The sequence below is a fragment of the Molothrus ater genome, chromosome 4 (genome assembly GCF_012460135.2).
Source record: "Molothrus ater isolate BHLD 08-10-18 breed brown headed cowbird chromosome 4, BPBGC_Mater_1.1, whole genome shotgun sequence".
In the NCBI taxonomy this organism is placed as follows: Eukaryota; Metazoa; Chordata; class Aves; order Passeriformes; family Icteridae; genus Molothrus; species Molothrus ater.
This window is the reverse complement of record NC_050481.2, coordinates 24,355,443-24,376,188: the sequence shown is the minus strand read 5'-3', so window position 1 is coordinate 24,376,188 and position 20,746 is coordinate 24,355,443. Positions and strand designations below refer to the sequence as shown.

Sequence of the window (20,746 nt, the reverse complement as noted above, 5' to 3'; positions counted from 1 at the left end):
GATGGCACCCATTCACAGAACTGTGGAAACCACTAAGAGAGATTAAAAAAAAAAGTCACTTATGCAACACGACAAAAGACATTTAATTAAGCATGGTTTCAGAGGGATTTTAAGCAGTTTCCTGTGAAGTTGAGGCTTTTTGTTTGCTTTTCTAGTATGTTGAACTTCTCTGCTAACAAGCCTGACAAGAAAGCATCACACATCTTTGAAGAAAAGTGGAAAGAACAAATGTAAGTAACTTTGGTGCTCTTTATAGTGCATTACTGTCTCTAGACCTCAGCTGAGATCAGGCTCCCTTGGATGGGGAGGAGAGAAGCTGCATTTAAGCTGTAACTAAAGGCACTGTTTGTATTAACCCTGCAGTTCACTCTGGACAAGCTGGGAAGCAACTGGGACACCCCAGGACTCTGTCCACAGCCTCCCATGCAGAGGGAACCAAGGATTGTCTCCACAAAGCGTGACCTCAGGTCCTGGCATTTCCTCTGCAGCCTCCAGCACACAGAAACAGACTGCCTCACTCAGCATTGCCCAGCTCGTTTAATTTAATGAAATGCTTATTTCTGACTTTGATTATCCACCTGCCCCCAACCTAAAAGACAGGCAGAGACAGATTTTCTGCTTCCACATACCCCTCTGAATTTAGTAAATGTGAATCAGTGGATAGGACAGGGTTAGACTGAGGAGCATAACAGCTGGTGCTGCCCTGAGTGTGACAGCCTTGCAAACCTGAGGAAAAGGGGGGATCTTCCCCCTGTTTGACTGTAGAAATAGGAGTTCTGGGGGTGAAGGCCTTCTGCATGACTTCCTTGAAGAATCTGCCCCAAACAGCAAAGGACTCTCAGACCTACAGGTTAGCTTGCCTGGTACACTGTTATTTCCTTTTAGATCTTGGGCTTTTGTTTCAGTCTTGTGCTCCTAAAACACGTTCAGAAGTGGGAATGCAAGCTGCTCTTGAATTCAGTCAGAGCACGGTCAGTCCTTGCAGTTGCAATTTTGTGTGAGAAGTTGTGTTACCTGTCCATGTAGGTTAGGTAGCACATTTATTTGTGGCTTGGATGAGGCAGCATGGGATGACCAATACTTGTGCATGCTGTTCATGCATGAGGATGAACAGCATGCACAAGTTGTTGCTTTATATTTTCTCGTACAAACTGCACTCCAAAAAGGACTGTCAGTTTGTGCTGTGCCTTTATAGCATCTGACCTACAGGATCCTGGCCCATGACCAAAGCCTGTAGGCACCAAACTAATAATATGTAATGATAATATATGGCACTGGCATAAGCTAAACATAGTTAATGGAGACCCAAGCTTAGTGGCTAGATTTCCAACATTACAGGCAAATAAGCCTGGAGGGTTTCAGTTTGAGTTAGACACAGCACCCTACTCTCCCTCCATACCAGGAATGAGCTCTTAGGGAGAAAAACACTTTTATGGAGACTTTGTTCATTCCACAAAGAAATCCAGAGTGTACTTGATAAAAGTACTCACTTCAGTCTCATAGATTTATCAAGAGAATTGCTGAAAAGGGTCTTCCAGCTCTACACGGAAAGAATTCACTTTCCAAAAGTCATTAGCATCCAGCAACTACTAGAAATTTGACTGAGAGCTACTGAATATTATCAGTTTTGAAAATCTGGTTACTGCATATCCAAAATGTGAATGCTGAAACAGTAAGCTTGGTCTTTTAAAAATTATAGCCAAAGAATGTGTGTGTGTGTGTGTGTGTGTGTGTGTGTGTGTGTCTATATATAAATACATCTTTTTTAATGCATTTTGAGTTACCCAGAGATAAACAGAATCAAAAATTGCTGATATGTAAATATCCCTGTAATGTAAATATATTCACCATTTAATCCTGATAAATACTGGATTGTAGACTTCTGAACAGAGACTGACAATTATTGGAAATCTTGTGGTCATCTCAAGTATACAGTGCCTCAATTAAAATAAAACCACAAAATCCTTTTCCTTTTCTAAAAGTACCATGTAGCATATAATTTATTTGGTTGGACTCTACAAATATACACATTATATCATGCCAGAAGAACTCGAGAACCACTTTTTTCTTGTTCCCAGGGTCTCTTGACTGTTGGTAAGATGTTACAGTCATAATGATAGAATCGGTTTACAGTTGCATATTCTGCCAAATAGCTCACAAATTATATTTGGCAAACAACACTGCCTCTGTTTCACAAAGATAATGATCTGATGTTTTGTTTATGTGGAAAGGAAAATATTATTTTAGAGATTGTGACAGAATTTCAAAAACTTTGTGTGGTATTCTCAACATGTGATGCATTTAAAAGTTACCACTCTATTAAATACAGAGTAACACAGATTTTCAACAGATCCTTCAAAAAGAAAAAAAAAAAATCAAACAAATGTTCAATTAAATACATTGTGTCCATTTTACCTCCTCCGTAGCTACCCAGACCTACACAACAGCTGATACAGATATTCATGCACTACTTTTTATGTCTGATGGTGTCAAACATACAAACAAGTTGCCATGTAGGCTGCTCACCCCTAGAGGATTTAGTGTTATAGGAGTGCTTTCAGGATGAATTCTGAAATCCATATACAAAATGGGAAATGCTCCATCAGACTTGACCCCCCAGAAGCGTGCAGCCAGCAGGCAATGTGGAAAGTAAGTCAGCATAACCTTCACAGTGCTATTCTTTGGATGGCCCTGAGGAGAAAATGAAAGGAGCAGTGGGTTTGAACTGAATCTGGGACTCTGCTCTTGAGACAGACCTCTGAGGTGGTTTCCATTCTATAACCTGCAGTACAAACCTGCCTCGTTAAAGCTAAACTTTAGTAGGAAATCCACTGGGAATTTGTTTTGGCAACAGCATTGGGCCAAGGATAGAGTGCACCACAGCAGTAGTGGGCCCTGACTCAGCTGCCACCACAGCCAGACTGTCAGCAGGCTCAGCTAGCATGGCCTCAGTGTCCTGCTCTCCTCCACTGCTTGCACAGCAGTGTCCCAGCAGAGCTCAGTCTGGGAACCAGGGGCTATTTCTTGAGTCTGGGAGAGGGCTTCTGCTCTGATTCTTTGTCTAGCAGATGGGTGGGTGAAATACGCTGTGGAACTGCTGCAGGGACGGTAGAGATTGCCCAAAAGAGAAGGGTAAGGTGGTTACACTAACCTCAGCAAAAGGGTTGCCCTGACCCTTGGAAAGGGGCCAGACCCAGGGCCTTCATGGCCTTGAAAATGACAGCAAACAAAGGCCTGGAATAACTGGGATCATATCTGCCTCGGCATTGATTACCTAGGGTGGTTTGGGGAACCTCCTCTGAAGTTTTCTGAAGGAGATAAGCATCAATCACTGTCCTTCTTGTGTGACCTGCATCTTTGTGCAGTTTCTTTGACTGGCTTTTTGGGATGGAAGAAGAGTAATACAATAAGAAACATGAAAATGACCATTGCCAGAGAAGCATATTTTGTGGGAAAAGACAGGGAAGTGGGACACTTGATCAGAGCTTGAGATAAGAACCAGCAGCTGTTGTTGAGGTTAGGCAGAACTGCGGCAGTGGTCTTAGCAGGGGAGGTCATGGCCACTGGTCTAGAGCTGGTTGGGGACTTGCAGGCTCCCAGCTGTGAACAGGCCTCTTCCTGCCCTTCATCTTCTGATGCTTTCCACTGGACAGACAAGAGGTGCTTGTACTGAGGCAACAAAGTCCCTGAATGTTTATCAAAGGCTGTGACTGGTGGTAAAGACTGAAATGCCCAGAAAAGAGAACTGGAAAGAGGGGAGACTACTGCATGTAGGGCTGTCCTGCCTCTTTTCCCCCTGTCATGCCTTGCCTTTTCCCTTTAAGGGAAAAGAAGCTGGAAATGTGGGAAACACTGGAGGGATTCATGCAATCTTGAGATTGCAGAAGGAGCTAGCAGGGAAGAATAGAAAGATGCATAGGGTACAAACACCTGATTTTACAGAAAGACTGGAAGGAGGTGACATGCAAACTTGGTTTTGGTCTCACCAGGTTGAGATAGAAACGGACAGTAAAGCACACAAAGACCAGGAGCAAGTTAAAGGGAAGTGGCATGTGTGGCATGTGAGGTCAATAGGTCAGCCCCTATATCTATCTGTCTTGTTCCTTCAAACTCACTAAAGCAAACACAATGAGATCTTTAAGCGGTTTACCTTTAAGGGAAGTTTGCTAGGAAAATACTGGCTGCAAGGCCAGATTCTGCCTATGTCTGGGCTTCAGAGGTAGCTGCTAATAACTGACTCTAAACTGACCTTCATGCTGCCATCTAATGTTTCCTCACAGACAGAAACAACATCTCAAAAAAGAAAGTGCAGCTCCATAATGTTGTATTCAGAACAAATCTGATTTATTCCTGCTGGAATAAATATTGAAATACAATGCTGGACAACACACAAGCTGAAGGAGAGGGAATGGGAAAGAGACATGGAGAAGCCACTGCTCAAAGTGAATGTTTAGGGAGACACCTCTTTTTTAAAAAAATTGTAACTATTTCATCGAGGAACAGGGAATCATCTCCATGGCAAGATAATTATTCCGAACCAGAATTTTTCCACATTTTTTTTCACTTGGTGAAATTAATGTGGCTGTTTGCAAGTTGCAACAGACAAGGCAAGAATCCCAGCAGAAGCTTGTCTTAACCAAGAGACACCAGCACAAGATGTTTGTCAGGTTCTTGTCTGTCCTTGCTACACTCTTAAAAACTCTTCATGGAATAGTTATTTACAGCCATCAGATGATGATTTCCCTTTCAAGTGTACATGATGGCTAACAAAAGGTAACAAATTATTGTGGGGGAAACATGCAGAAGATGTGACTCTTGACCCTTTAAAGCCTTATCCCTGGCTTCAAGGTGCTGTAACAGGAGACTTTTTCAACTGCTGCACATCCTGTATTCATACTGAAACTGTAGAACTCTAACCCTAATAATAACAAGTCAGGAGTCCATGGGTTGGATGATGCATTTTCAACAGAGCATTTCTTTTCCCCATGCTTCTTTTAGGCACTTTGAGTCAAAGTCCAAAACAAACCCAAAGCATCCACAATCACTGCTCTCTTTTGGAGAAGTTGATTTCTAAGCTTTGTCTCCTGACAACCTCAGCAGGAAAGCTGCAAGGAAGGAATGAGTAAATGAAAAATGTCTAAAGTCTAATTTAAGAAAACACACTGCCCAGAGGGAAAGGAAAGGCATAATCAGCAGCTTGTATTGTATGATATCAGGAATTAATTTCCTTATTTGCAGGAAATTTTTCCCATTTATAATAAAATTCTGATACCAAGATTTGAACATTATACATTATGAAATGACTGCATGATCTCAGTGCAGTCAGAACATGGCTGGTTTATGTGCAGAGGAATAGCAGCATAGACAAGAACAAACCAAACTCTTCAAAAAGGAGCAAAAAGGACAGTGTGCTTCTCTGCTTACAAATCACCTCTCAGGTCACAATATGGAAGTTGTCTCTTAGGCCTTTCAAAGATTTAGTCCACAGCACAGAAAGTCCTCAGGTGGACGATGGTGGAGTCCACGTTTCTCATTCATATTATTCCTGTTTTTTCACCAAGGGGACTACATCCTGGATCCCAGTCCCACCAAACACAGTCTATTGCTGGATTAAGGCATCATTGCTCTTCCTTTCTAGCTGTTGGTACCAGGCTGTTACATCCATGTAGTTTACCTCAAGCTTTTTCCTAACACACCAAAAAGGTTATTTTTTAGCAGCCTTCCTCTATCCTTAATGGACTTTGAATAGAGTGGTATGCTCTGAATACAGGAATTTTCTTTTCCAAAGCTTGTGTTTAATGCTCATTGCTGTGGAAGTCACATTCTCTTTCAGCTCTTTGTTTTTCTCCTCTCCATCAAATCATGATGACACTAAGCCAGGATAGATAGGTGAATGAAAAAAAAAAAATGAAAAAAAAAAAAAGACATGCTTCAGCTCTTTTCCAAGTGTTCAGTATTTCTGTGGATTACAGAGGAGTGAGAGACTTGCATTTGACAGCTTCATCTTGGAAGAGCCCATCTGGGAATACCACAGGACAAAGGCTTGAAAACCAAGAACCTGTATCTCTAAGCAGGCTCTTCTGAATCTGCATCATCTTCTTGCTTCCAAAAGTGGCCACACACTTGCTATTGTGGGGTACAGGAGCAACAGCCATACGGCTCCAAAAACAACCTATGCCCCAGCCAGCAGGGAGAGACTGTCACTGCAGCTCTGGCAATGGGGCTCACCAAAACCTGAAGTGAAACAGAGCACTCCTTTCTGAGTGACCACTGCTTTTACTGCATGGGAAAGAAGATGAGGGCTCTGTGGATATAACATAGGCCAAAGCCACAGTAATCAGCACAAAGCTTGTGGGGGGCATGCCATGGTCTCTGCTCTCCAGTCTCCACCAACAAGTTAAGGTAGACCAATATTTTTTTAGGTGTTTTTCTCTAATTTTTAAGATATTTTTTGTGTAAATGTTGCAAAAGAAAATTTATCATTTCTTAAGGAACAAATTTTCCCTGCACCCACACAACTTCCTTTCTCTCCCTCCTCCTCTTCCAATGGTAGATTAAACCTGCCAATGGAAAGCTTGCACAGCTCTTGGATTGGGGGGATTTTTTTTCTTTTAATCAAGAGGTACAAGTTCAGCTGTTCTTTTCTTCTCAGTTTTGGGGACAGAGATTTTGCCCATCAGGCAAGCTACATAAATAGGAACCAGTGTGTTGTTTGCCTCATGATTCACTATAACATTTCTCTAGTACCAGGCATGGCTGCCTCCCGAATAAGCAGAGTTAAAACTTTCCTGTAGGTGTCTAAGACCTCTTGGGCAGAGGGCCGTTCTGCCGGGTCCTTCTTCTTACACGCTGCATGGATGTCAAACAGATGCAGTCGTACAATGTCACTTCCTTCAACATGGCCCAAGAAAAAATTGGAGACATCTGGGATTTTCCAGATGTCTGTTTTCTCATCATAGGGAGGCATGAGGTCATCTTCGAATGGCACATCTTCTCCATAGGGCCAACGCTGCTCAGGAGCTACAAACTCACCCCGGAGCTCCCTGTGACCACACTTCACCAGCCTGCCAGCACTCCTGTTCACAAGAGGCAGAGCATCCAAATCATTCACCAGAACGTGGAAGTCACTTGTCAGGAGATACTGGGAGAGAACCTTGTCCAGGTCATTTGAGTCACACATCACTAAGGTGCCCAGGGGGCTGTTGTGCAGGTACCGAATGACACTCACGTAGTCTATAGCAAGCATTAGCCTGCGATGCCAGGTGTTCATGCCCTTGTATTTGGGAATGTGGAGAGTTTCATTCAGGCCTCTCAGTGAACCAAGAGGATGGTACTCGGTGAGGATTGTGAACTGCTGCTCACAGTAGCCAAGCAGCCGGACAACATGCTTGCTCTGAAGGGCTTTCAGCATCTTCAGTCCATGGAGAAAGTCCTCCTTCAGCTCTGAGTTGGTGAGCTGTGAAAGGACCACTTTCTTTTCCTTCCACTCAGAAAGGAAGACCTGAGAACATACAAGAAACACATAAGACATGTGGAGAGCCTTCTTCGATGAACAGCTACCAGCTGCTGCCGACCTCTTCCTGTGACTGCTTAGTCACAACTGCAAATTACAGTCACCAGGCACAGTCAGCTTTAGGTAGAGCAGTGTACCTATCACAGCAAGCCCCTTCCGATGCTACAGTTATATCACGATTTCCTATGTTTTCTTTGGCATGGACAATGCATATGAATTAAGTTGTTTTATATCACCCAAGTAGCCAGTCTCACTCTGCCAGGATTGTACCAATCTGTGATTCTGCTTGTGTAGCTGGATCTTGTTTGGTGTCAGAGAGGTGGCCCAGGTTATGCTCTCGTACCTGTTGTGTTCGCCTTATCAGTAGCCATATGGTCCCGGATGCCTACAGTAATTAGCTGCTGAGAGGACAATCATAACAGCAGTGCTGGCGTTAATTAGCCAGCAAAATGTGAAAGCTCTTTATCCAGAGAAGAGAAGAAAGAAAATCCAAACTCACCTTTTTCACAGCACCTTCACCAACACATTTGACTTTCCTGACTTCCCTATTTATGGCCTCGCAGGAAAGCCACGGGGAACAATTCTTCACCGCTCCGAATTTGAAATGCCCAAAAGGGCAGAGGCCAGAGTCCGTTTCGACACGTCCCAGAGAGCTGGAAAACTTGTTGAGGTACAGGTAGAGAAGGGCATTAAGGAGCAGGACGGCTGCAAGCAGTAACGCCAGCGAGATGGATGGCACCTCTCTGGGAAGAAGCTCTCTCCTAACGAAATGCTGTTTCTTTTCCATGGCCGTGCCTTCTGCATCCTCCGTGAAAGACGGAGGCTAAGCAGAACCCTCTTCCCAGCCCGGGGATGAACGCCTGTACGGCTTTTTCAGTGCCGGCTGCCCAGCCGTCCCGCAGGCACCGCGCTCCGGCGCCTGCAGCCTACGACGAGAGGCCACGCGTGGCAGCGGGACGTGTTAAAGGCGGCCGCAAGCTCGACGCTCGCCGGGCTGCGCATCCTCCCGCGTTTCCGCGCAGGCGGGCCCGAGCTGCGGGCGGGCGGGCGGGCGGGTAGGGACGCCTGACCCCGGAAAACACCGGGAAGCGCGGCCCGCGGGGCGGTGGTGGTGGCGGCGGCCCCGCCCCGGGGCGGAGCGCGGCGCGATGGCGGCGGCGGCGGGGCTGGTGGCCGCGGTGGCGGCGGCGCTGGGCGCGCTGCTGATGGCGCCCGGCCTCTCGCAGCCCGACGGGCAGGGCGCGCCCGGGCCCCGCGGCGGGGCGGCGGCGGCGGCGGCGGAGCGGCGGCGGTCGGGGCGGATGGACCAGGCGCTGCTGCTCGTCCGCAACGAGCTGCCCGCCCCGGGCCTGAACCTCGCCGCCCGCTCCGGCTCCTGCCACCAGGTGAGGGGCTGTGCCGGGCGGGGGTCCCCCCCGGCCTCCGCTTCTGACAGCCCGGCCAGCGGCGGGGCTGCTCGGCTTCTCCGGCGTCTCCCCGGGGCTTCGTCAGGTCGCTTCGCTTTGGTTTTACCTTCGAGCAGCACGCAGGGAATTCCCGCAGCAGGAGATGCTCCAGCCCCGTGGCATCTTTCCTTGTCTTTGCCACCATCCAAGGCAGAACCCCGTTTCACTCTCCTTTGGCATTAATGAGCTCCCTTCACCCTCTTCTTCTACAGTGCTTGTATCAGCTCCTGGCGTTTGTCCCACCAAGCAACGAGAGCCTGAGAAAACCAGGCACGGCGTCCGTAATGGTTGATACGCAGCATCCACTCACCCTGCTGCTCAACAGCTCTGTGGGTGACAGAGATCTCTGCAAGTAGGTGGCCCAGCCCCAGGGAGTACATGGATAGTGCTAGCCTCTATTTGTGCTGGTTTGGTTTGTTGTTGGTTTTTGGTTTTTTGGGTTTTTTCCCCTTGGAACCATGTGCCTCTTCACTGCCTGCTCATCTCCTCCTTTTTCCCAACTGTTTAGACCTAGAGCTCAGTCTTCACCCCATTGCTGTAACAGTGTGGTGCACTTTGGAATTGTGCTGAAAGGTGCCAGCAGGAGCAAAAACGGTGTTCATTGAGGCAGCATGTGCAAGCACCTGGTTTCTCTTGCAGGGAAGTCTCTAGTTCAAGAAAACAAATGATGGCAGTGCATGTGTGGTAAAGAATTGGTGCTGGGCTAGGGGAGGGTAATGCTTGGAAAAGGCAAGTTCCATGTTAGATCACAGTGTTGGTCCAAGTTTCTGGCTTGCCTTTCCTCAGGCTGACAGCCCCCCTGAGTGCTGCAGTGGTACCTGCATGTACTGGGGTTGGCTCACAAGTCTTGTTACCTTTATCATTTGCAGGATTCAGTATCATTTTGGAGAGTTTGGCAATTATTCCCTTGTGGTAAAGACCCTAAGTACAAGCAACCAAACTGTTTCTTGTGACCTAATCATCAATGAAGGCCCTATCAACAGCTACCTCCGTATGTAGAGCTCTCCTTTTCCCTTTCATTCTACAACCCACATGTGCAGCCACTCATATTGTGCTGGAGAGTTGTCATGAGCTTGCCCCTCTTCTTTCCTGACATCCTTGCCTCCTTTTATACATCACTCTTGAGGCCCTGACCAGGATCAGGCCTCTTCACATGATATCCTGTCTGCCCACAACATTTTTGCAGCAGGCATTAGTACAGAAAAATCAGTGGGTATGTGTCTGGAGGGAGCTATTACTTCCTGTTTCCCTGCATGTTTTTGTATATATCTTCCCTCTATCTTCTCTCACAAAATGGGAAACAATTCACACAGTGTTTGTTTGGATTTTTGTTGTTGCACTTTTAATTTAGAACCGGACCCTCTTCTTTTTTGTTCATCTCTTATCCAGGACTGTATCAAACTCTTGTCTATGTCTGTTCTATTCCATTACATTATTCTTCAGTTCTTCCAGTTTCCTAACTGTAAAGAAAAATTCTCCATGGTTGCTAACTAGGTGTATTGCCCTTTCCCCTATCTTCTGCACATTGAGGCTGTTTTTAAATCTCTACTTCCTTCTTCAGAACATATCACAGCACATCAGCTCTTCTCTCACTAGTGTCTTGTGATGCAACGTGGTTTTATTTTGCTCTTTTTATGCCAAGATGTGGAGTTACTGAGCTGCACTTTGAAACTAACCTGCTTTTGCATTGGATAGTTTGGGGGTTTTGCTGTTGGTTTTTTTTTCCTCTGGGATATTTATTGCATGGAGAAGGGGGGATAATGATCAAGGAGTTGGGCTTTGTGTCGTGTTTGTGTCTCACTTGGCCAAGCCCAGGTTTCTGGATGGTTTTGTTAGATCATTTATAGAGTTGTGTTCTTCTTTTTCATGTAGCTATTCTCTTTGCTTTCCTGGTTTACATGGGGATCCTTGCTCTCCTGATTGCTGGGCGCCTTCTAATGAAGTAAGTGAACTTCTTCCTTGCACGTGCCAGTTTAAGACCACACATCTCAGTGTGGCAATACTTTGGAGTCCCACTTGTGGCCCTGCTTGCAGATCAGATCTTGTTATCAGGTTCCATGTGCACGTTGTGGCACATGTGGCAAGAAATGCAGAGTAATGCGATTTCACTCGAGGGATATCTTGCAGCCTTGGTAGTTTGTGTGCAGAGCAGCTGATGTTCACTGTAACCTCACAAATGCCCTGCTGCACCCTGATGTCCCTTGTTCCTTGTCTAGCTCTGGCTCAGTAATCCAAGGCAGTGGGACCAAAGTGCATGTAACAAATGCAACCTTCTACCCTTTACTGAAAGGTGTAAATCATCTTTGCCTGTAAGCAACCCGAGAATAAAACCCCCAAACATGAGCTTGTGTCAGTGTATTTCCACAGCTGGACTTAACTGAGATCCTAGGTGCTGGCTGAATCTCAGTATTACCTATGTGAGCTGTAAAAACAGAAATAGGAACTGTCAAAACTTCTGTTTTATTCTGCTAAATAGCTTCTTTTAAGGTGAAATTAACTATAAAGTACTTTTGGCTTTGTTTTGTGTTTTAAACTGTTACTCATTTTCAGAATTGATCCAGTCAGAAACTGGGTTTACAAGAAACTGAATCCCAGAGCAACTGATCGTATGATTAACTCCGTGAGTGACCACAGTATCTTTAGTTTGCATTCTGTAGTGTTTGCATCTCTGAGAAACACACACTATCTGGACATCTGGGGACTTGTTTATTACTAATCATCTTCCCCTTGTGTGTGTTCCCCTTAGCAAATCTTGTACTGATGTCAGATAGGCAATTTTATGTCAATGGAGAGTGCTAGACTGGGTTTCCATGCAAGTGTAGTGGATTCCCTGTAAAGCTCTTGCAAGTTTTGAACATACATCTTTGTGCCCTCTTTAATTCCTTTGAAACAAATGTGTTGGTAAAAATACTGTTCCCTTCTAACATAGTCAGTGTAAGGGAAATCACAGCCTTCATTGCTGCTTCCAGCAGAGCAGGAATTTAGCAAAAAAATGAAGTCAGAATTTCTCTGGCACCCTAGAACTGGCATTTCTATGTGATCCTCATTTTGTAGTAGAATGTATATAGTTCATCAGTCTGGGCTTCATATCTAAGAGGTCCAAACCTGTCTAGAATCAAAAGACTTGGAAGCAGAGCTCTACAGCAATTTCCAAACAGTCTCTCTGTGGTGTCAGACAACTGCTGATGGGTTGGGGGGTCCTGTTTGAGAGTTAGCAGCTGGATCTGCTCAGTTCTGCTGTAAACCAGTACTCAGAGTGTTGGCAAGTCTCTGGTTGATTTGGAAGGGACCCAGCTCTGATGAGTCTCAAGCACAGGCTCATTTCACTGCATTCTTGTTTTGCCTGGTCAAAGGTAGAGTCTGGAGCATCTGCAAGCATTATTGCAATGCGGTGAAGCCAGGAAGAGGTTAGAAGTAGACAGAAGAAAGACAGGGAGAATAAAGACAGTGTGTGTGAAAGTTTGCAGTTTACTATCCTTTGTTCCCTAGTCAGCTGGTGCAGCTGCTGACATGCTCTTCATGTGTCTGGTTTGTTCCCGAAGGAGCTTGGATCCCCGAACACCACAGACTCCATTAACTGTGATCCTGCCCCGCAGTCGTGGAGCTCGGGCTCGCGGCAGCGCCTGCGGTCCCTTGACACCTTCCGAGGGTGAGCCTAAGAGCTTGCTCAAAAGCAGCTCCTCCAGAGACTTTTCCAGTGGTTTGACAGTGCATGGCAATATATAGCAGATGGACAGTTCAAGGTGGTCTGTTTTACTTGGAAGTTAAGATTTTAATTCTCAGATATTCCAAAATACTTTGTAATTGATCTAATTTGAGGAGACGTCAAAGTTGTGGCAGAGGGTGCAAAAGAACAACATGTTCAATGTGGAAATGCTGCAAGGAGCTTGCCTTGGTTCACCACCAGCCATGATTTTTGAAACATGGCTTACTGGTTGGTAAAGCTGGAAACCAAGGAAATCTTGCTTTAAAAGTAAAATAAATCAAATCTCAGAGTTAGAAATGCATTAGTGGGAGTAGTAATCATTAACTTTGTGTTCATAAATATGCATTTCATTGACATGTGATACTTTGTGGTTTTGTTGTCTTTTTAGGCTCTCTCTTGTAATTATGGTGTTTGTTAACTATGGAGGAGGAAAATACTGGTTCTTCAAACACGAGAGCTGGAATGGTAAAGTACAGTTGAGACAGTTGCTCTGGGTTTTAACTGCAGCAGTATCTAGAAATGGTTGGTGTTGCAGCTGCTGCAGCGAGCTGTTGCTCAGCCAAAGGCTGGGATGCTGTCCTGGTTTGCCTCAGCAGGGAATCTGCATGTTGTTTAAATGGGCAAAGCAGAGTATGGTCCTCCTTGTGACAGCATGGTTTCACATCACAGTCTGTGTGTAACCTTTTCTTTTGTGATACAGGGTCAACTTTCCTATGTTGCTAAATGACCCTAGTCAAGCTGATGTTGCTTAGTGCTGTAAAAACATAATGCCTTGATTGGTAAGGTGATGGGGATGAAGTCAAGCATTGTAATGCCCTAGTGGAGAATAGCAAGGATCTCATCCCTGAAATCTTTCCCAAGGCACAGCAATCAGTTTTGACCCTATTCTTGAAGAGTGGTAAATGAAGTGAAGCAATATGATTAGCTCTTTGTAGGTTTTGTTTGTAACATGTTTTAGGTTTTGAGACATGAATAATTGCTAGCAGCCTGCAATTCCTCTAGAAAATCAGCAGTAATGTTGTTAAATGTGAGGAGGGTTCAAAGTAAATAACACGCTCCTTTGTATTTCTCTGTAGGATTAACAGTGGCAGATCTGGTGTTTCCATGGTAAGTTTTCCTGAAGAATAGTTTTTGTATCAAGTGATTCTTTATATTAAACATTGCAAGTGGAACTTTGTGTGCACCTTGCCTCCATGTGGAAATGTATTTGGAAGGATGAATTTGTGTTAAACAGTCAATAGGACTCTGCCCCTACAAATAACAACATAACCCTTATGAACCTGTAGAAGAGCTAAGTGGTTTTGGTGCCCCACATCCTCCTTCTTCCCACACACAAGGGCCCAGGGTTACCCTGCCAGTGGAAGTGCAGTATCCCTGAGAAGCTCAATGCCATGCCACTGTGTTAAAAGCTGCCAGTCTGGCAAGATTCAAAGCTGGACTGGTGTGTATCCACAGATAAAGGAGCCAAATAAATTTTGGATTAAGCTGATATTTCTATAACCAAAGAATGGTCTTATGGAGAAGCAATTATCCCATCTGCCCCTAGCATGCTTCTCTACACCAGCTGTGGTTTCTGTTGGAGTAGGGAGCTGGACTTGGACTGTGAACCTAAGCTAGAGGAGAGGAGTGGGTCAATTCTGAATTTGAATCATAGATTTGAAGCTGGTGTTTGACTGTTCTGAAGATGCTAATTTAATTTTGGGTAATGGATTTTTTTGGTATCATGTGAATTGCTGGAAAAAGAGCCGACTGCAATTACAACCCTACCTCAACTGACCACTGAAAAAGGTAGAAGTGTCCCATAGTGCAAGCTCAGTAGCCTGGAAAGTCCTAGCAATCAGAGGAAATAAAATCACCCAGTTTCACTCAGTGCATGCATCTCTGTTGGACCAATGCAGGCCACTCTGCCAGCTTTAGTGTTTGCTGTTACTCATACATATTATGAGACATCTGTCAGCTCCATTTCCCATCTGCTCTGTTCTCCAGGTTTGTGTTCATCATGGGGACATCAATAGCATTGGCACTGGGCTCCATGCTGAGGTGGGGAAGTTCCAAGTGGAAGATGCTTAGAAAAATCATCTGGAGGAGTTTTGTGCTAATCCTGCTGGGAATCATAGTTGTGAATCCCAATTACTGCCTTGGACCTTGTGAGTGGAACTTGTCTTCCTTGCATTTCTGTAACTTGTTCCTGCCTCCTTGGCTGGGCTGTTGCAAAAACTTTAACAGTTGGATGGTATCTTGTGGAGCGCTGTTCAGTTCTGCACTGATGCAATTCTCTCTGTTAGACTCTTGTGCCAACCACTGTTGATTGTCTTAGTGACTTTCCCAGGACTTTGATGTACAGAAAACTGGGATGGCAGAGGGGAGGTATCCCTTGTACCCACAGGTGCAGTGGATCTCAGCTCTTCCTGAAGAAGGATCACTTTTGTATTTACGACAGAGCCTATGTCTGCTCCTCTTCCACATTGCTTGCATGTCTTCCAGTGTCCTGGGATAATCTGCGTATTCCAGGCGTGCTCCAGAGGCTGGGATTCACATACCTGGTGGTTGCTGCTCTTGAACTCCTGTTTACAAGAGCTGATAGTGGGACCTGGGTGAGTTATGTGGGGAGATGACAACTGAACTGATGCTGGAGCAGGGTTTGGGAGCCTTTGCTCTTGTTTGGGCAAAAAGAACACATGAGAAACAACATGAAAACAAGATGTAACATCTTGTTTGATGTGTGGTGCAGTGTGGCCTGGCAGGGGTCAATGTTGGGTATGTGCACCCTTCAGTGTTGCAATCTGCATTTTGTCACATCTAGCTTTACTATATTTGAGGATTTCAACAATCCATTCAGATAGTGCTTAAAAATAGGCATTCCAAGACACTTTTGATGACTTTTTCATTGCCAAGGAAGTCCAGGGACAGGCATCTCTATGCTGAATCCTGTAGTCTGTGTTTCGTCCAGTTAATTTTGGCAAGGATTTTTCACAGCAGGGGAAAGTAATACTGGGTTTTGGCCTTTCTGTTTTCCCAAAAGGCTTTTGTTCTATGCATGAATCAAAATTCCTTTTGACATTTTCCAAGTTAAAAAACATTAAGGGCTTTTGTTTTGGTTTGTTTCTCCCCCCTGCCCCAAGTAACTAAGTGTCTGGAAATTGCTTGTGAAAATGAAAGGTCTATTGGTGGAACCCAGTTTTGTAATGACATCTCCCTCTTGTATCTGGGGTACAAGACTGCCTGCCAGGAAGTGCAGGTTGTCCCCAAGGGCATGGTTTTTACTTGCCAGCTAACACCCCCTCCCTCCATCTCATGCAGGAAGGACGATTCCCTGCTCTGCAGGATATCCTCCCCTACTGGCCACAGTGGATTTTTATTCTGGTGTTAGAAACAATTTGGCTCTGCCTGACCTTCTTGTTACCAGTGCCAGATTGTCCTAGGTAAGACCGTGCACTCAGACAACTTAATGTGGGGTATCAAGTTGGTTCTCTTCTACTGAATAGAGGGCACATTTTATTAGCCATAGTGAAAGAATGAAGGGAAGAGCTTTCAGGCCAGCAGGGTTAAAAGAAGCATCCATCATGTGAAAAAACTTTCTTTACTTTGGTACTAAAGTACCAGATGTTATATGATGTCACTCTTCCTTTCTATTTATTTTAAGAGGACTGAAATCTCCCTGAGGTCTGTGTGCAGCAATATATGATCACTGCAGTGCCATCAATGTGTGCCTCTAGCCTGGGAAAACAGAGCACTTAGTGTGCTGGGTCAGTGGGCCAGTGGCTGTGCAGCTGGACTGTAACAACATTTTGGGCTACAACCTCTCTACCTCTGTCCTAGCGGCTATCTTGGTCCTGGGGGCATTGGGGACTTCGGAAAGTATCCCAACTGCACTGGAGGAGCAGCTGGTTACATTGACCGTTTGCTTCTAGGAGAAAAGCATATGTATCAGCATCCCTCTTCAGGTGTAAGTAGTTTTTGGTTTGCAGTATGTCAGGAGTGGCTTGGGAATGATACAAGCAGGGGATTTAAAAGAAAGGAGTTTGGTTGCTTGGGTGCTCTGTAACAGATGTGTTCTCTCTAAGGTGATTTACCAATCAACGATGCCGTATGATCCTGAAGGGATCCTGGGGACCATAAATAGCATTGTTATGGCATTTTTGGGACTGCAGGTACCTCATTTTCTTTCTGGCTGCATGCTATAATGGGAAGATTTGAAGGAAACTTGGAAGTGGGGAGGCAGCTGGGTTTCTTTACTTAAGGCTGAGACTGGTTCTAACAAAACCTTTTTCAGAACAATGCTTTCGCAATGGCTTAGCCTGAGGTGAGTGCCAGAGAAGTGGAAGCTAACATAGCAGCAGCTTGCATTAGATACACTGAGACTTCTCAGTTTTTGTAAGGGATGGACACAAGAAGCTTGCAAAATAGCCACCTGGTGTTTCAAGGCTGGGCTTATGCTGGGAGTAGGCTGGCTCTGCATGTTGGAAAATAAGGCTGAGACACACAAACTTCACAGCTTCATTGTAAGGGTTTCAAAAGTTGCAGATGTACTTGCTCCCCCTTGCTGATTTTCTGCTTGTCGTGCAGTGATAACTATCTTGCACAGGGGCTGTGTGCTCACCTTCCCTGACAAGAGAGATGCAGGGCTTCATACTGGTGTTAACAACACCAAAAGCTCACAGCTCACAACTGCTTATAAGTACTGCACTTTTTGATGCAGTTTTCACGCACTGCTGGTTTTTCTGATGGTACAGCAGCTGTGAACCAAACTGGAACTCTTGTGCTGGGAACGAAATGTTACCACATGTAGCACTGGGTAAAAATTGATTGGGAATATCTGTGAGGCAGAGCTTGGAAGAGAAGTGTGACACTGAGGAGTGAATTATCAGGACACGTTGCTTAGTGGTGTATGAAAAGAAGCATGTGCTCTGGGCGGGTCAGGGATGCTGCGGAGAAGCTCTTGGGGCTCGCTCTGGTGTTGTTCCTTACAAAGGGAGAGGGAGCTCAACTTATGTTGTGTTGACCTAATAAAGATGCTTGTCCCCTTCCTCAGTTAATAGTAAGAAAGGGAGAAAAGATGCACCTCTACTGCTGATTGGGTTGCATTTGCATACTTTCCCCTTGTGTGTCCATTCTTTACAAAGAGTCCTCATTTTGAGCCTTTCAACCACCTGGCTGATAGAAATCCCATTCGTGGTCTCTATCTTAGCACAGGTAGCTGGTGGAAAATATATCTGGCTCTTGAAATGTGGTTACATTAAAGGGCATTAATTATTTTTTTGTAATTTTTTTATAAGGCAGGAAAAATTACTTTGTTCTACAAAGACCAGCCCAAACAAATTATGAGTCGGTTCATCATATGGGGCATAGTAATGGTAAGTCTGATAGTTATGTAGCTCTTTAAAAGACATGTATTTTAATGCAATGCAAATATTTCTGAAACATGCTGCAGTGGTTATGTAAACTTTACTTTCTATTTCAGGGAGTTATTTCTGCTATCTTGACAAAATGTTCTAAAGAAGAAGGGTTTATTCCCATAAACAAGAACTTATGGTAAGCAAAGAGATGGAACACTTCATATGATTTTGTTAAAGTACTATTTTAGCTCAGAGAATGTTTTATCTTTTGTACATTGAGATCTGTATCACACAGTTCTCTAAATATTACTCTTTCTACTGAAAATGTTTGTAGGTCAATATCATATGTGACAACCATGAGCTGTTTTGCCTTCATCCTATTACTGCTGATATATTACCTTGTGGATGTCAAGAAATGGTGGTCAGGTGCTCCATTTTTATACCCAGGTCAGTAAAACACATCAGGAGACATATTCCTTATGATTCTTTCTGCACTGATACTATTCTTTTGTTTTCTTCACTTCCATTGTCTGTAAGAAAGTAGGGATTTAGACTGAGGTAACCTGAAGGATTCCAGAATGATTGAGTGGAACCTTTACATAGAACTGGGACACTTGAGACCAGATATTTAGGAGAGAGGGACAATAAATTCTTTAAATGAGGGCTAAAAGCTGCTATTGCCTAATGACTGTTCTGAGTTTGGTATCAAGTCAAGGTCTCAGTGAACAGCTGCCTAGTACCAAGCAAAATACCACAGCTGTTCAAAGTTGGTTTTGGAAGGGACTGCTGAGACTTGTGTAACCTAATGGGAAACTCAAAGGCCTGTCAACAGAGTAATACCACTTCTGAAGATGTGGAAGACTAAATCCCCTGGGCAGCTGTGTAGGTTGTGTCTCTGTAATTTTAGATAAGCATGTTTCCCAAAGTATGCCACTGTGGTTTTAACCACACTGGGCACACAGCAAACATGAGTAGAGAATGCAAAGCCACAGCAGAGGGGACCTTTCAGCAACTTTGGTCCCTGTTGTCTGGGTAGGAAAATAGGCAGGGTGACAGCAGGGTATCTTACCTCCTACCAGAAACCCCAGAGCTTTGAAGGGCAGTCAGCATTTGTTTGTAAAGGCAGCAGATCTGACCAGATTGGTTGGCACTCATCCACTCTGAAAACAGTAACTGTTATTATTCTCCTTATTAATATAATTGCAGCATACTGATTTGGTTGTATTTTCAATTTAGCACAGAGATTATTTGTATCTCTTTTAATAAATGTTTTGGGGGAGAGAACCCCTCAGACTGTATTTGAAAACAGTGTGTAGCATCTTTGGGGCAAATGACATTAGCTGTTGTTGTCTTGGTGCCACTCTCTTTTATAAGCCTGGCACACCTCTGCCTGCTTGCTCTGAAGCAAGCCCATACCTGCTCTTTCAGTTGGTATAACCTGTGCTTCCTTTCAGGAATGAATTCAATCCTGGTATACATTGGACACCAAGTGTTTGCAAACTACTTCCCTTTTAAGTGGAAGATGCAAGACAGTCAATCCCACGCAGAGCATCTGACTCAAAACCTCATTGCAACAACTCTTTGGGTCATAATATCATACATACTTTACAGGAAAAGGATATTCTGGAAAATCTGATAGAGGTGGTCAAGGTCTAGCAGGCCTAGATTCTGACGAGGCAAGTCGATTAGCCTGAAATATGATGGATTAGCCTGAAATATTGCCACTCAGGCTGTATTACTAAAAAGGGATACTAGTTCAAGTTTACAGTGCCATCATCAAGACTTTTATGTGACTTAAGGGACAGTATTTTCCTATTTAACAAAAACTTACTAGTCTATTACAGTTGCTCTCTGTTTTCCAACTTTTGTAAATATTTTACTGATTTCCCTCTTTCATATAGAGAAGCTGAACATACCCTAACAGTTGGGCAGCCTAAGACACCCTGATGGTGTTCATGAAAGGAACTGCAAGAGATGGGGGATGGTGACTGCAAGGAGTTGTCAGAAAGGGCCTGTGGTAACAGTCCCTGCACGTGACACAGAACCCTCTGACTCAGGTGGTCTGGGGTTTGTATATATCCTTGGCACCTCTTGCATGCCTGTCCCCTCTGGCTACTGGCACACATTTAACTTGGCCAGTGACCATCTTGGAAGCTGGGGGTACCTTTGTGTCACAGCCTGGTGGTGCTCTCAGCTGATGATGCTTCATTGTATTTTTCCCATTTATTCAACCAAACCCTTAGGTTTAGGATCCTGCTGAAGCCCAAAATCTCTTCTATTGGCTTATTAATCAGCAGGCTGCTCCTACAGGTTTAGCAGCCCATCTGTGCATGTTCTGGGCCTTTGTGTAACACACCTCTTGCATGGCCGAGGTCCAAGTTTCATGTGCTACACTCTAGGAGTGCAGAAAGGCCATTTCCTACTGACTTTGCATAATCACTTGGGTATTACCAAATTTCAATCAAAACAATCCTCTTTCTACATGAATTTACTTAAGGACCCTGAATCTGAAAACCAGCAATACAGGTAGAATTCTGCAGACAAGGAAGACCTAACAGATCAATTCAATGTAAGATAACAGTTTTTGGAGATTCAGGAAATTCACTCATGCTGTGATTTCCAAACTAGTGCTAATAAAAAGCCTGAAATAACTTGCTATGTTCTCTGTGTATGTGCAAAGATACAAAGAACTATGACACACACCTTAGTATAATGCTATGGAAAAAAACCCCAAAACAAATAGGAT

General features: G+C 44.5%; 2 protein-coding genes across 2 annotated transcripts; one reads left to right on the top strand and one right to left on the bottom strand.

Moving 5' to 3' along the window:
* Positions 1–1,982: 1,982 nt before the first annotated feature.
* POMK (protein O-mannose kinase) lies at positions 1,983–8,559 on the bottom strand. Its single transcript, XM_036381475.1, has 2 exons — positions 8,013–8,559; positions 1,983–7,501 (listed from the first exon to the last, which is right to left on the bottom strand). Exons 1-2 carry the CDS (start codon positions 8,298–8,300, stop codon positions 6,728–6,730), a joined length of 1,062 nt encoding a protein of 353 aa, XP_036237368.1. The 5' UTR covers positions 8,301–8,559; the 3' UTR covers positions 1,983–6,727.
* A 102-nt stretch (positions 8,560–8,661) lies between these two features.
* Positions 8,662–20,651, top strand: HGSNAT (heparan-alpha-glucosaminide N-acetyltransferase). Its single transcript, XM_036381474.2, has 17 exons — positions 8,662–8,898; positions 9,171–9,310; positions 9,828–9,949; positions 10,831–10,900; positions 11,509–11,578; positions 12,501–12,607; positions 13,053–13,129; positions 13,741–13,771; positions 14,651–14,811; positions 15,149–15,258; positions 15,965–16,086; positions 16,484–16,610; positions 16,729–16,815; positions 17,941–18,018; positions 18,126–18,196; positions 18,335–18,447; positions 19,455–20,651. The coding sequence occupies exons 1-17, from the start codon at positions 8,662–8,664 to the stop codon at positions 19,634–19,636; spliced, it is 1,905 nt and encodes a 634-aa protein (XP_036237367.2). The 3' UTR covers positions 19,637–20,651.
* The last annotated feature ends 95 nt before the right edge of the window (positions 20,652–20,746 follow it).

Bases quoted from the DNA above. Each gene is read 5' to 3' on its own strand.
- POMK (XM_036381475.1), bottom strand. From the start codon at position 8,300: ATGGAAAAGAAACAGCATTTCGTTAGGAGAGAGCTTCTTCCCAGAGAG. The intron at 7,502-8,012 runs GTGAGTTTGGAT...GTATGTTCTCAG, and splicing joins GTGAAGGTGCTGTGAAAAAG to GTCTTCCTTTCTGAGTGGAA.
- HGSNAT (XM_036381474.2), top strand. From the start codon at position 8,662: ATGGCGGCGGCGGCGGGGCTGGTGGCCGCGGTGGCGGCGGCGCTGGGC. The intron at 8,899-9,170 runs GTGAGGGGCTGT...CTTCTTCTACAG, and splicing joins GCTCCGGCTCCTGCCACCAG to TGCTTGTATCAGCTCCTGGC. The intron at 18,448-19,454 runs GTCAGTAAAACA...GCTTCCTTTCAG, and splicing joins TGCTCCATTTTTATACCCAG to GAATGAATTCAATCCTGGTA.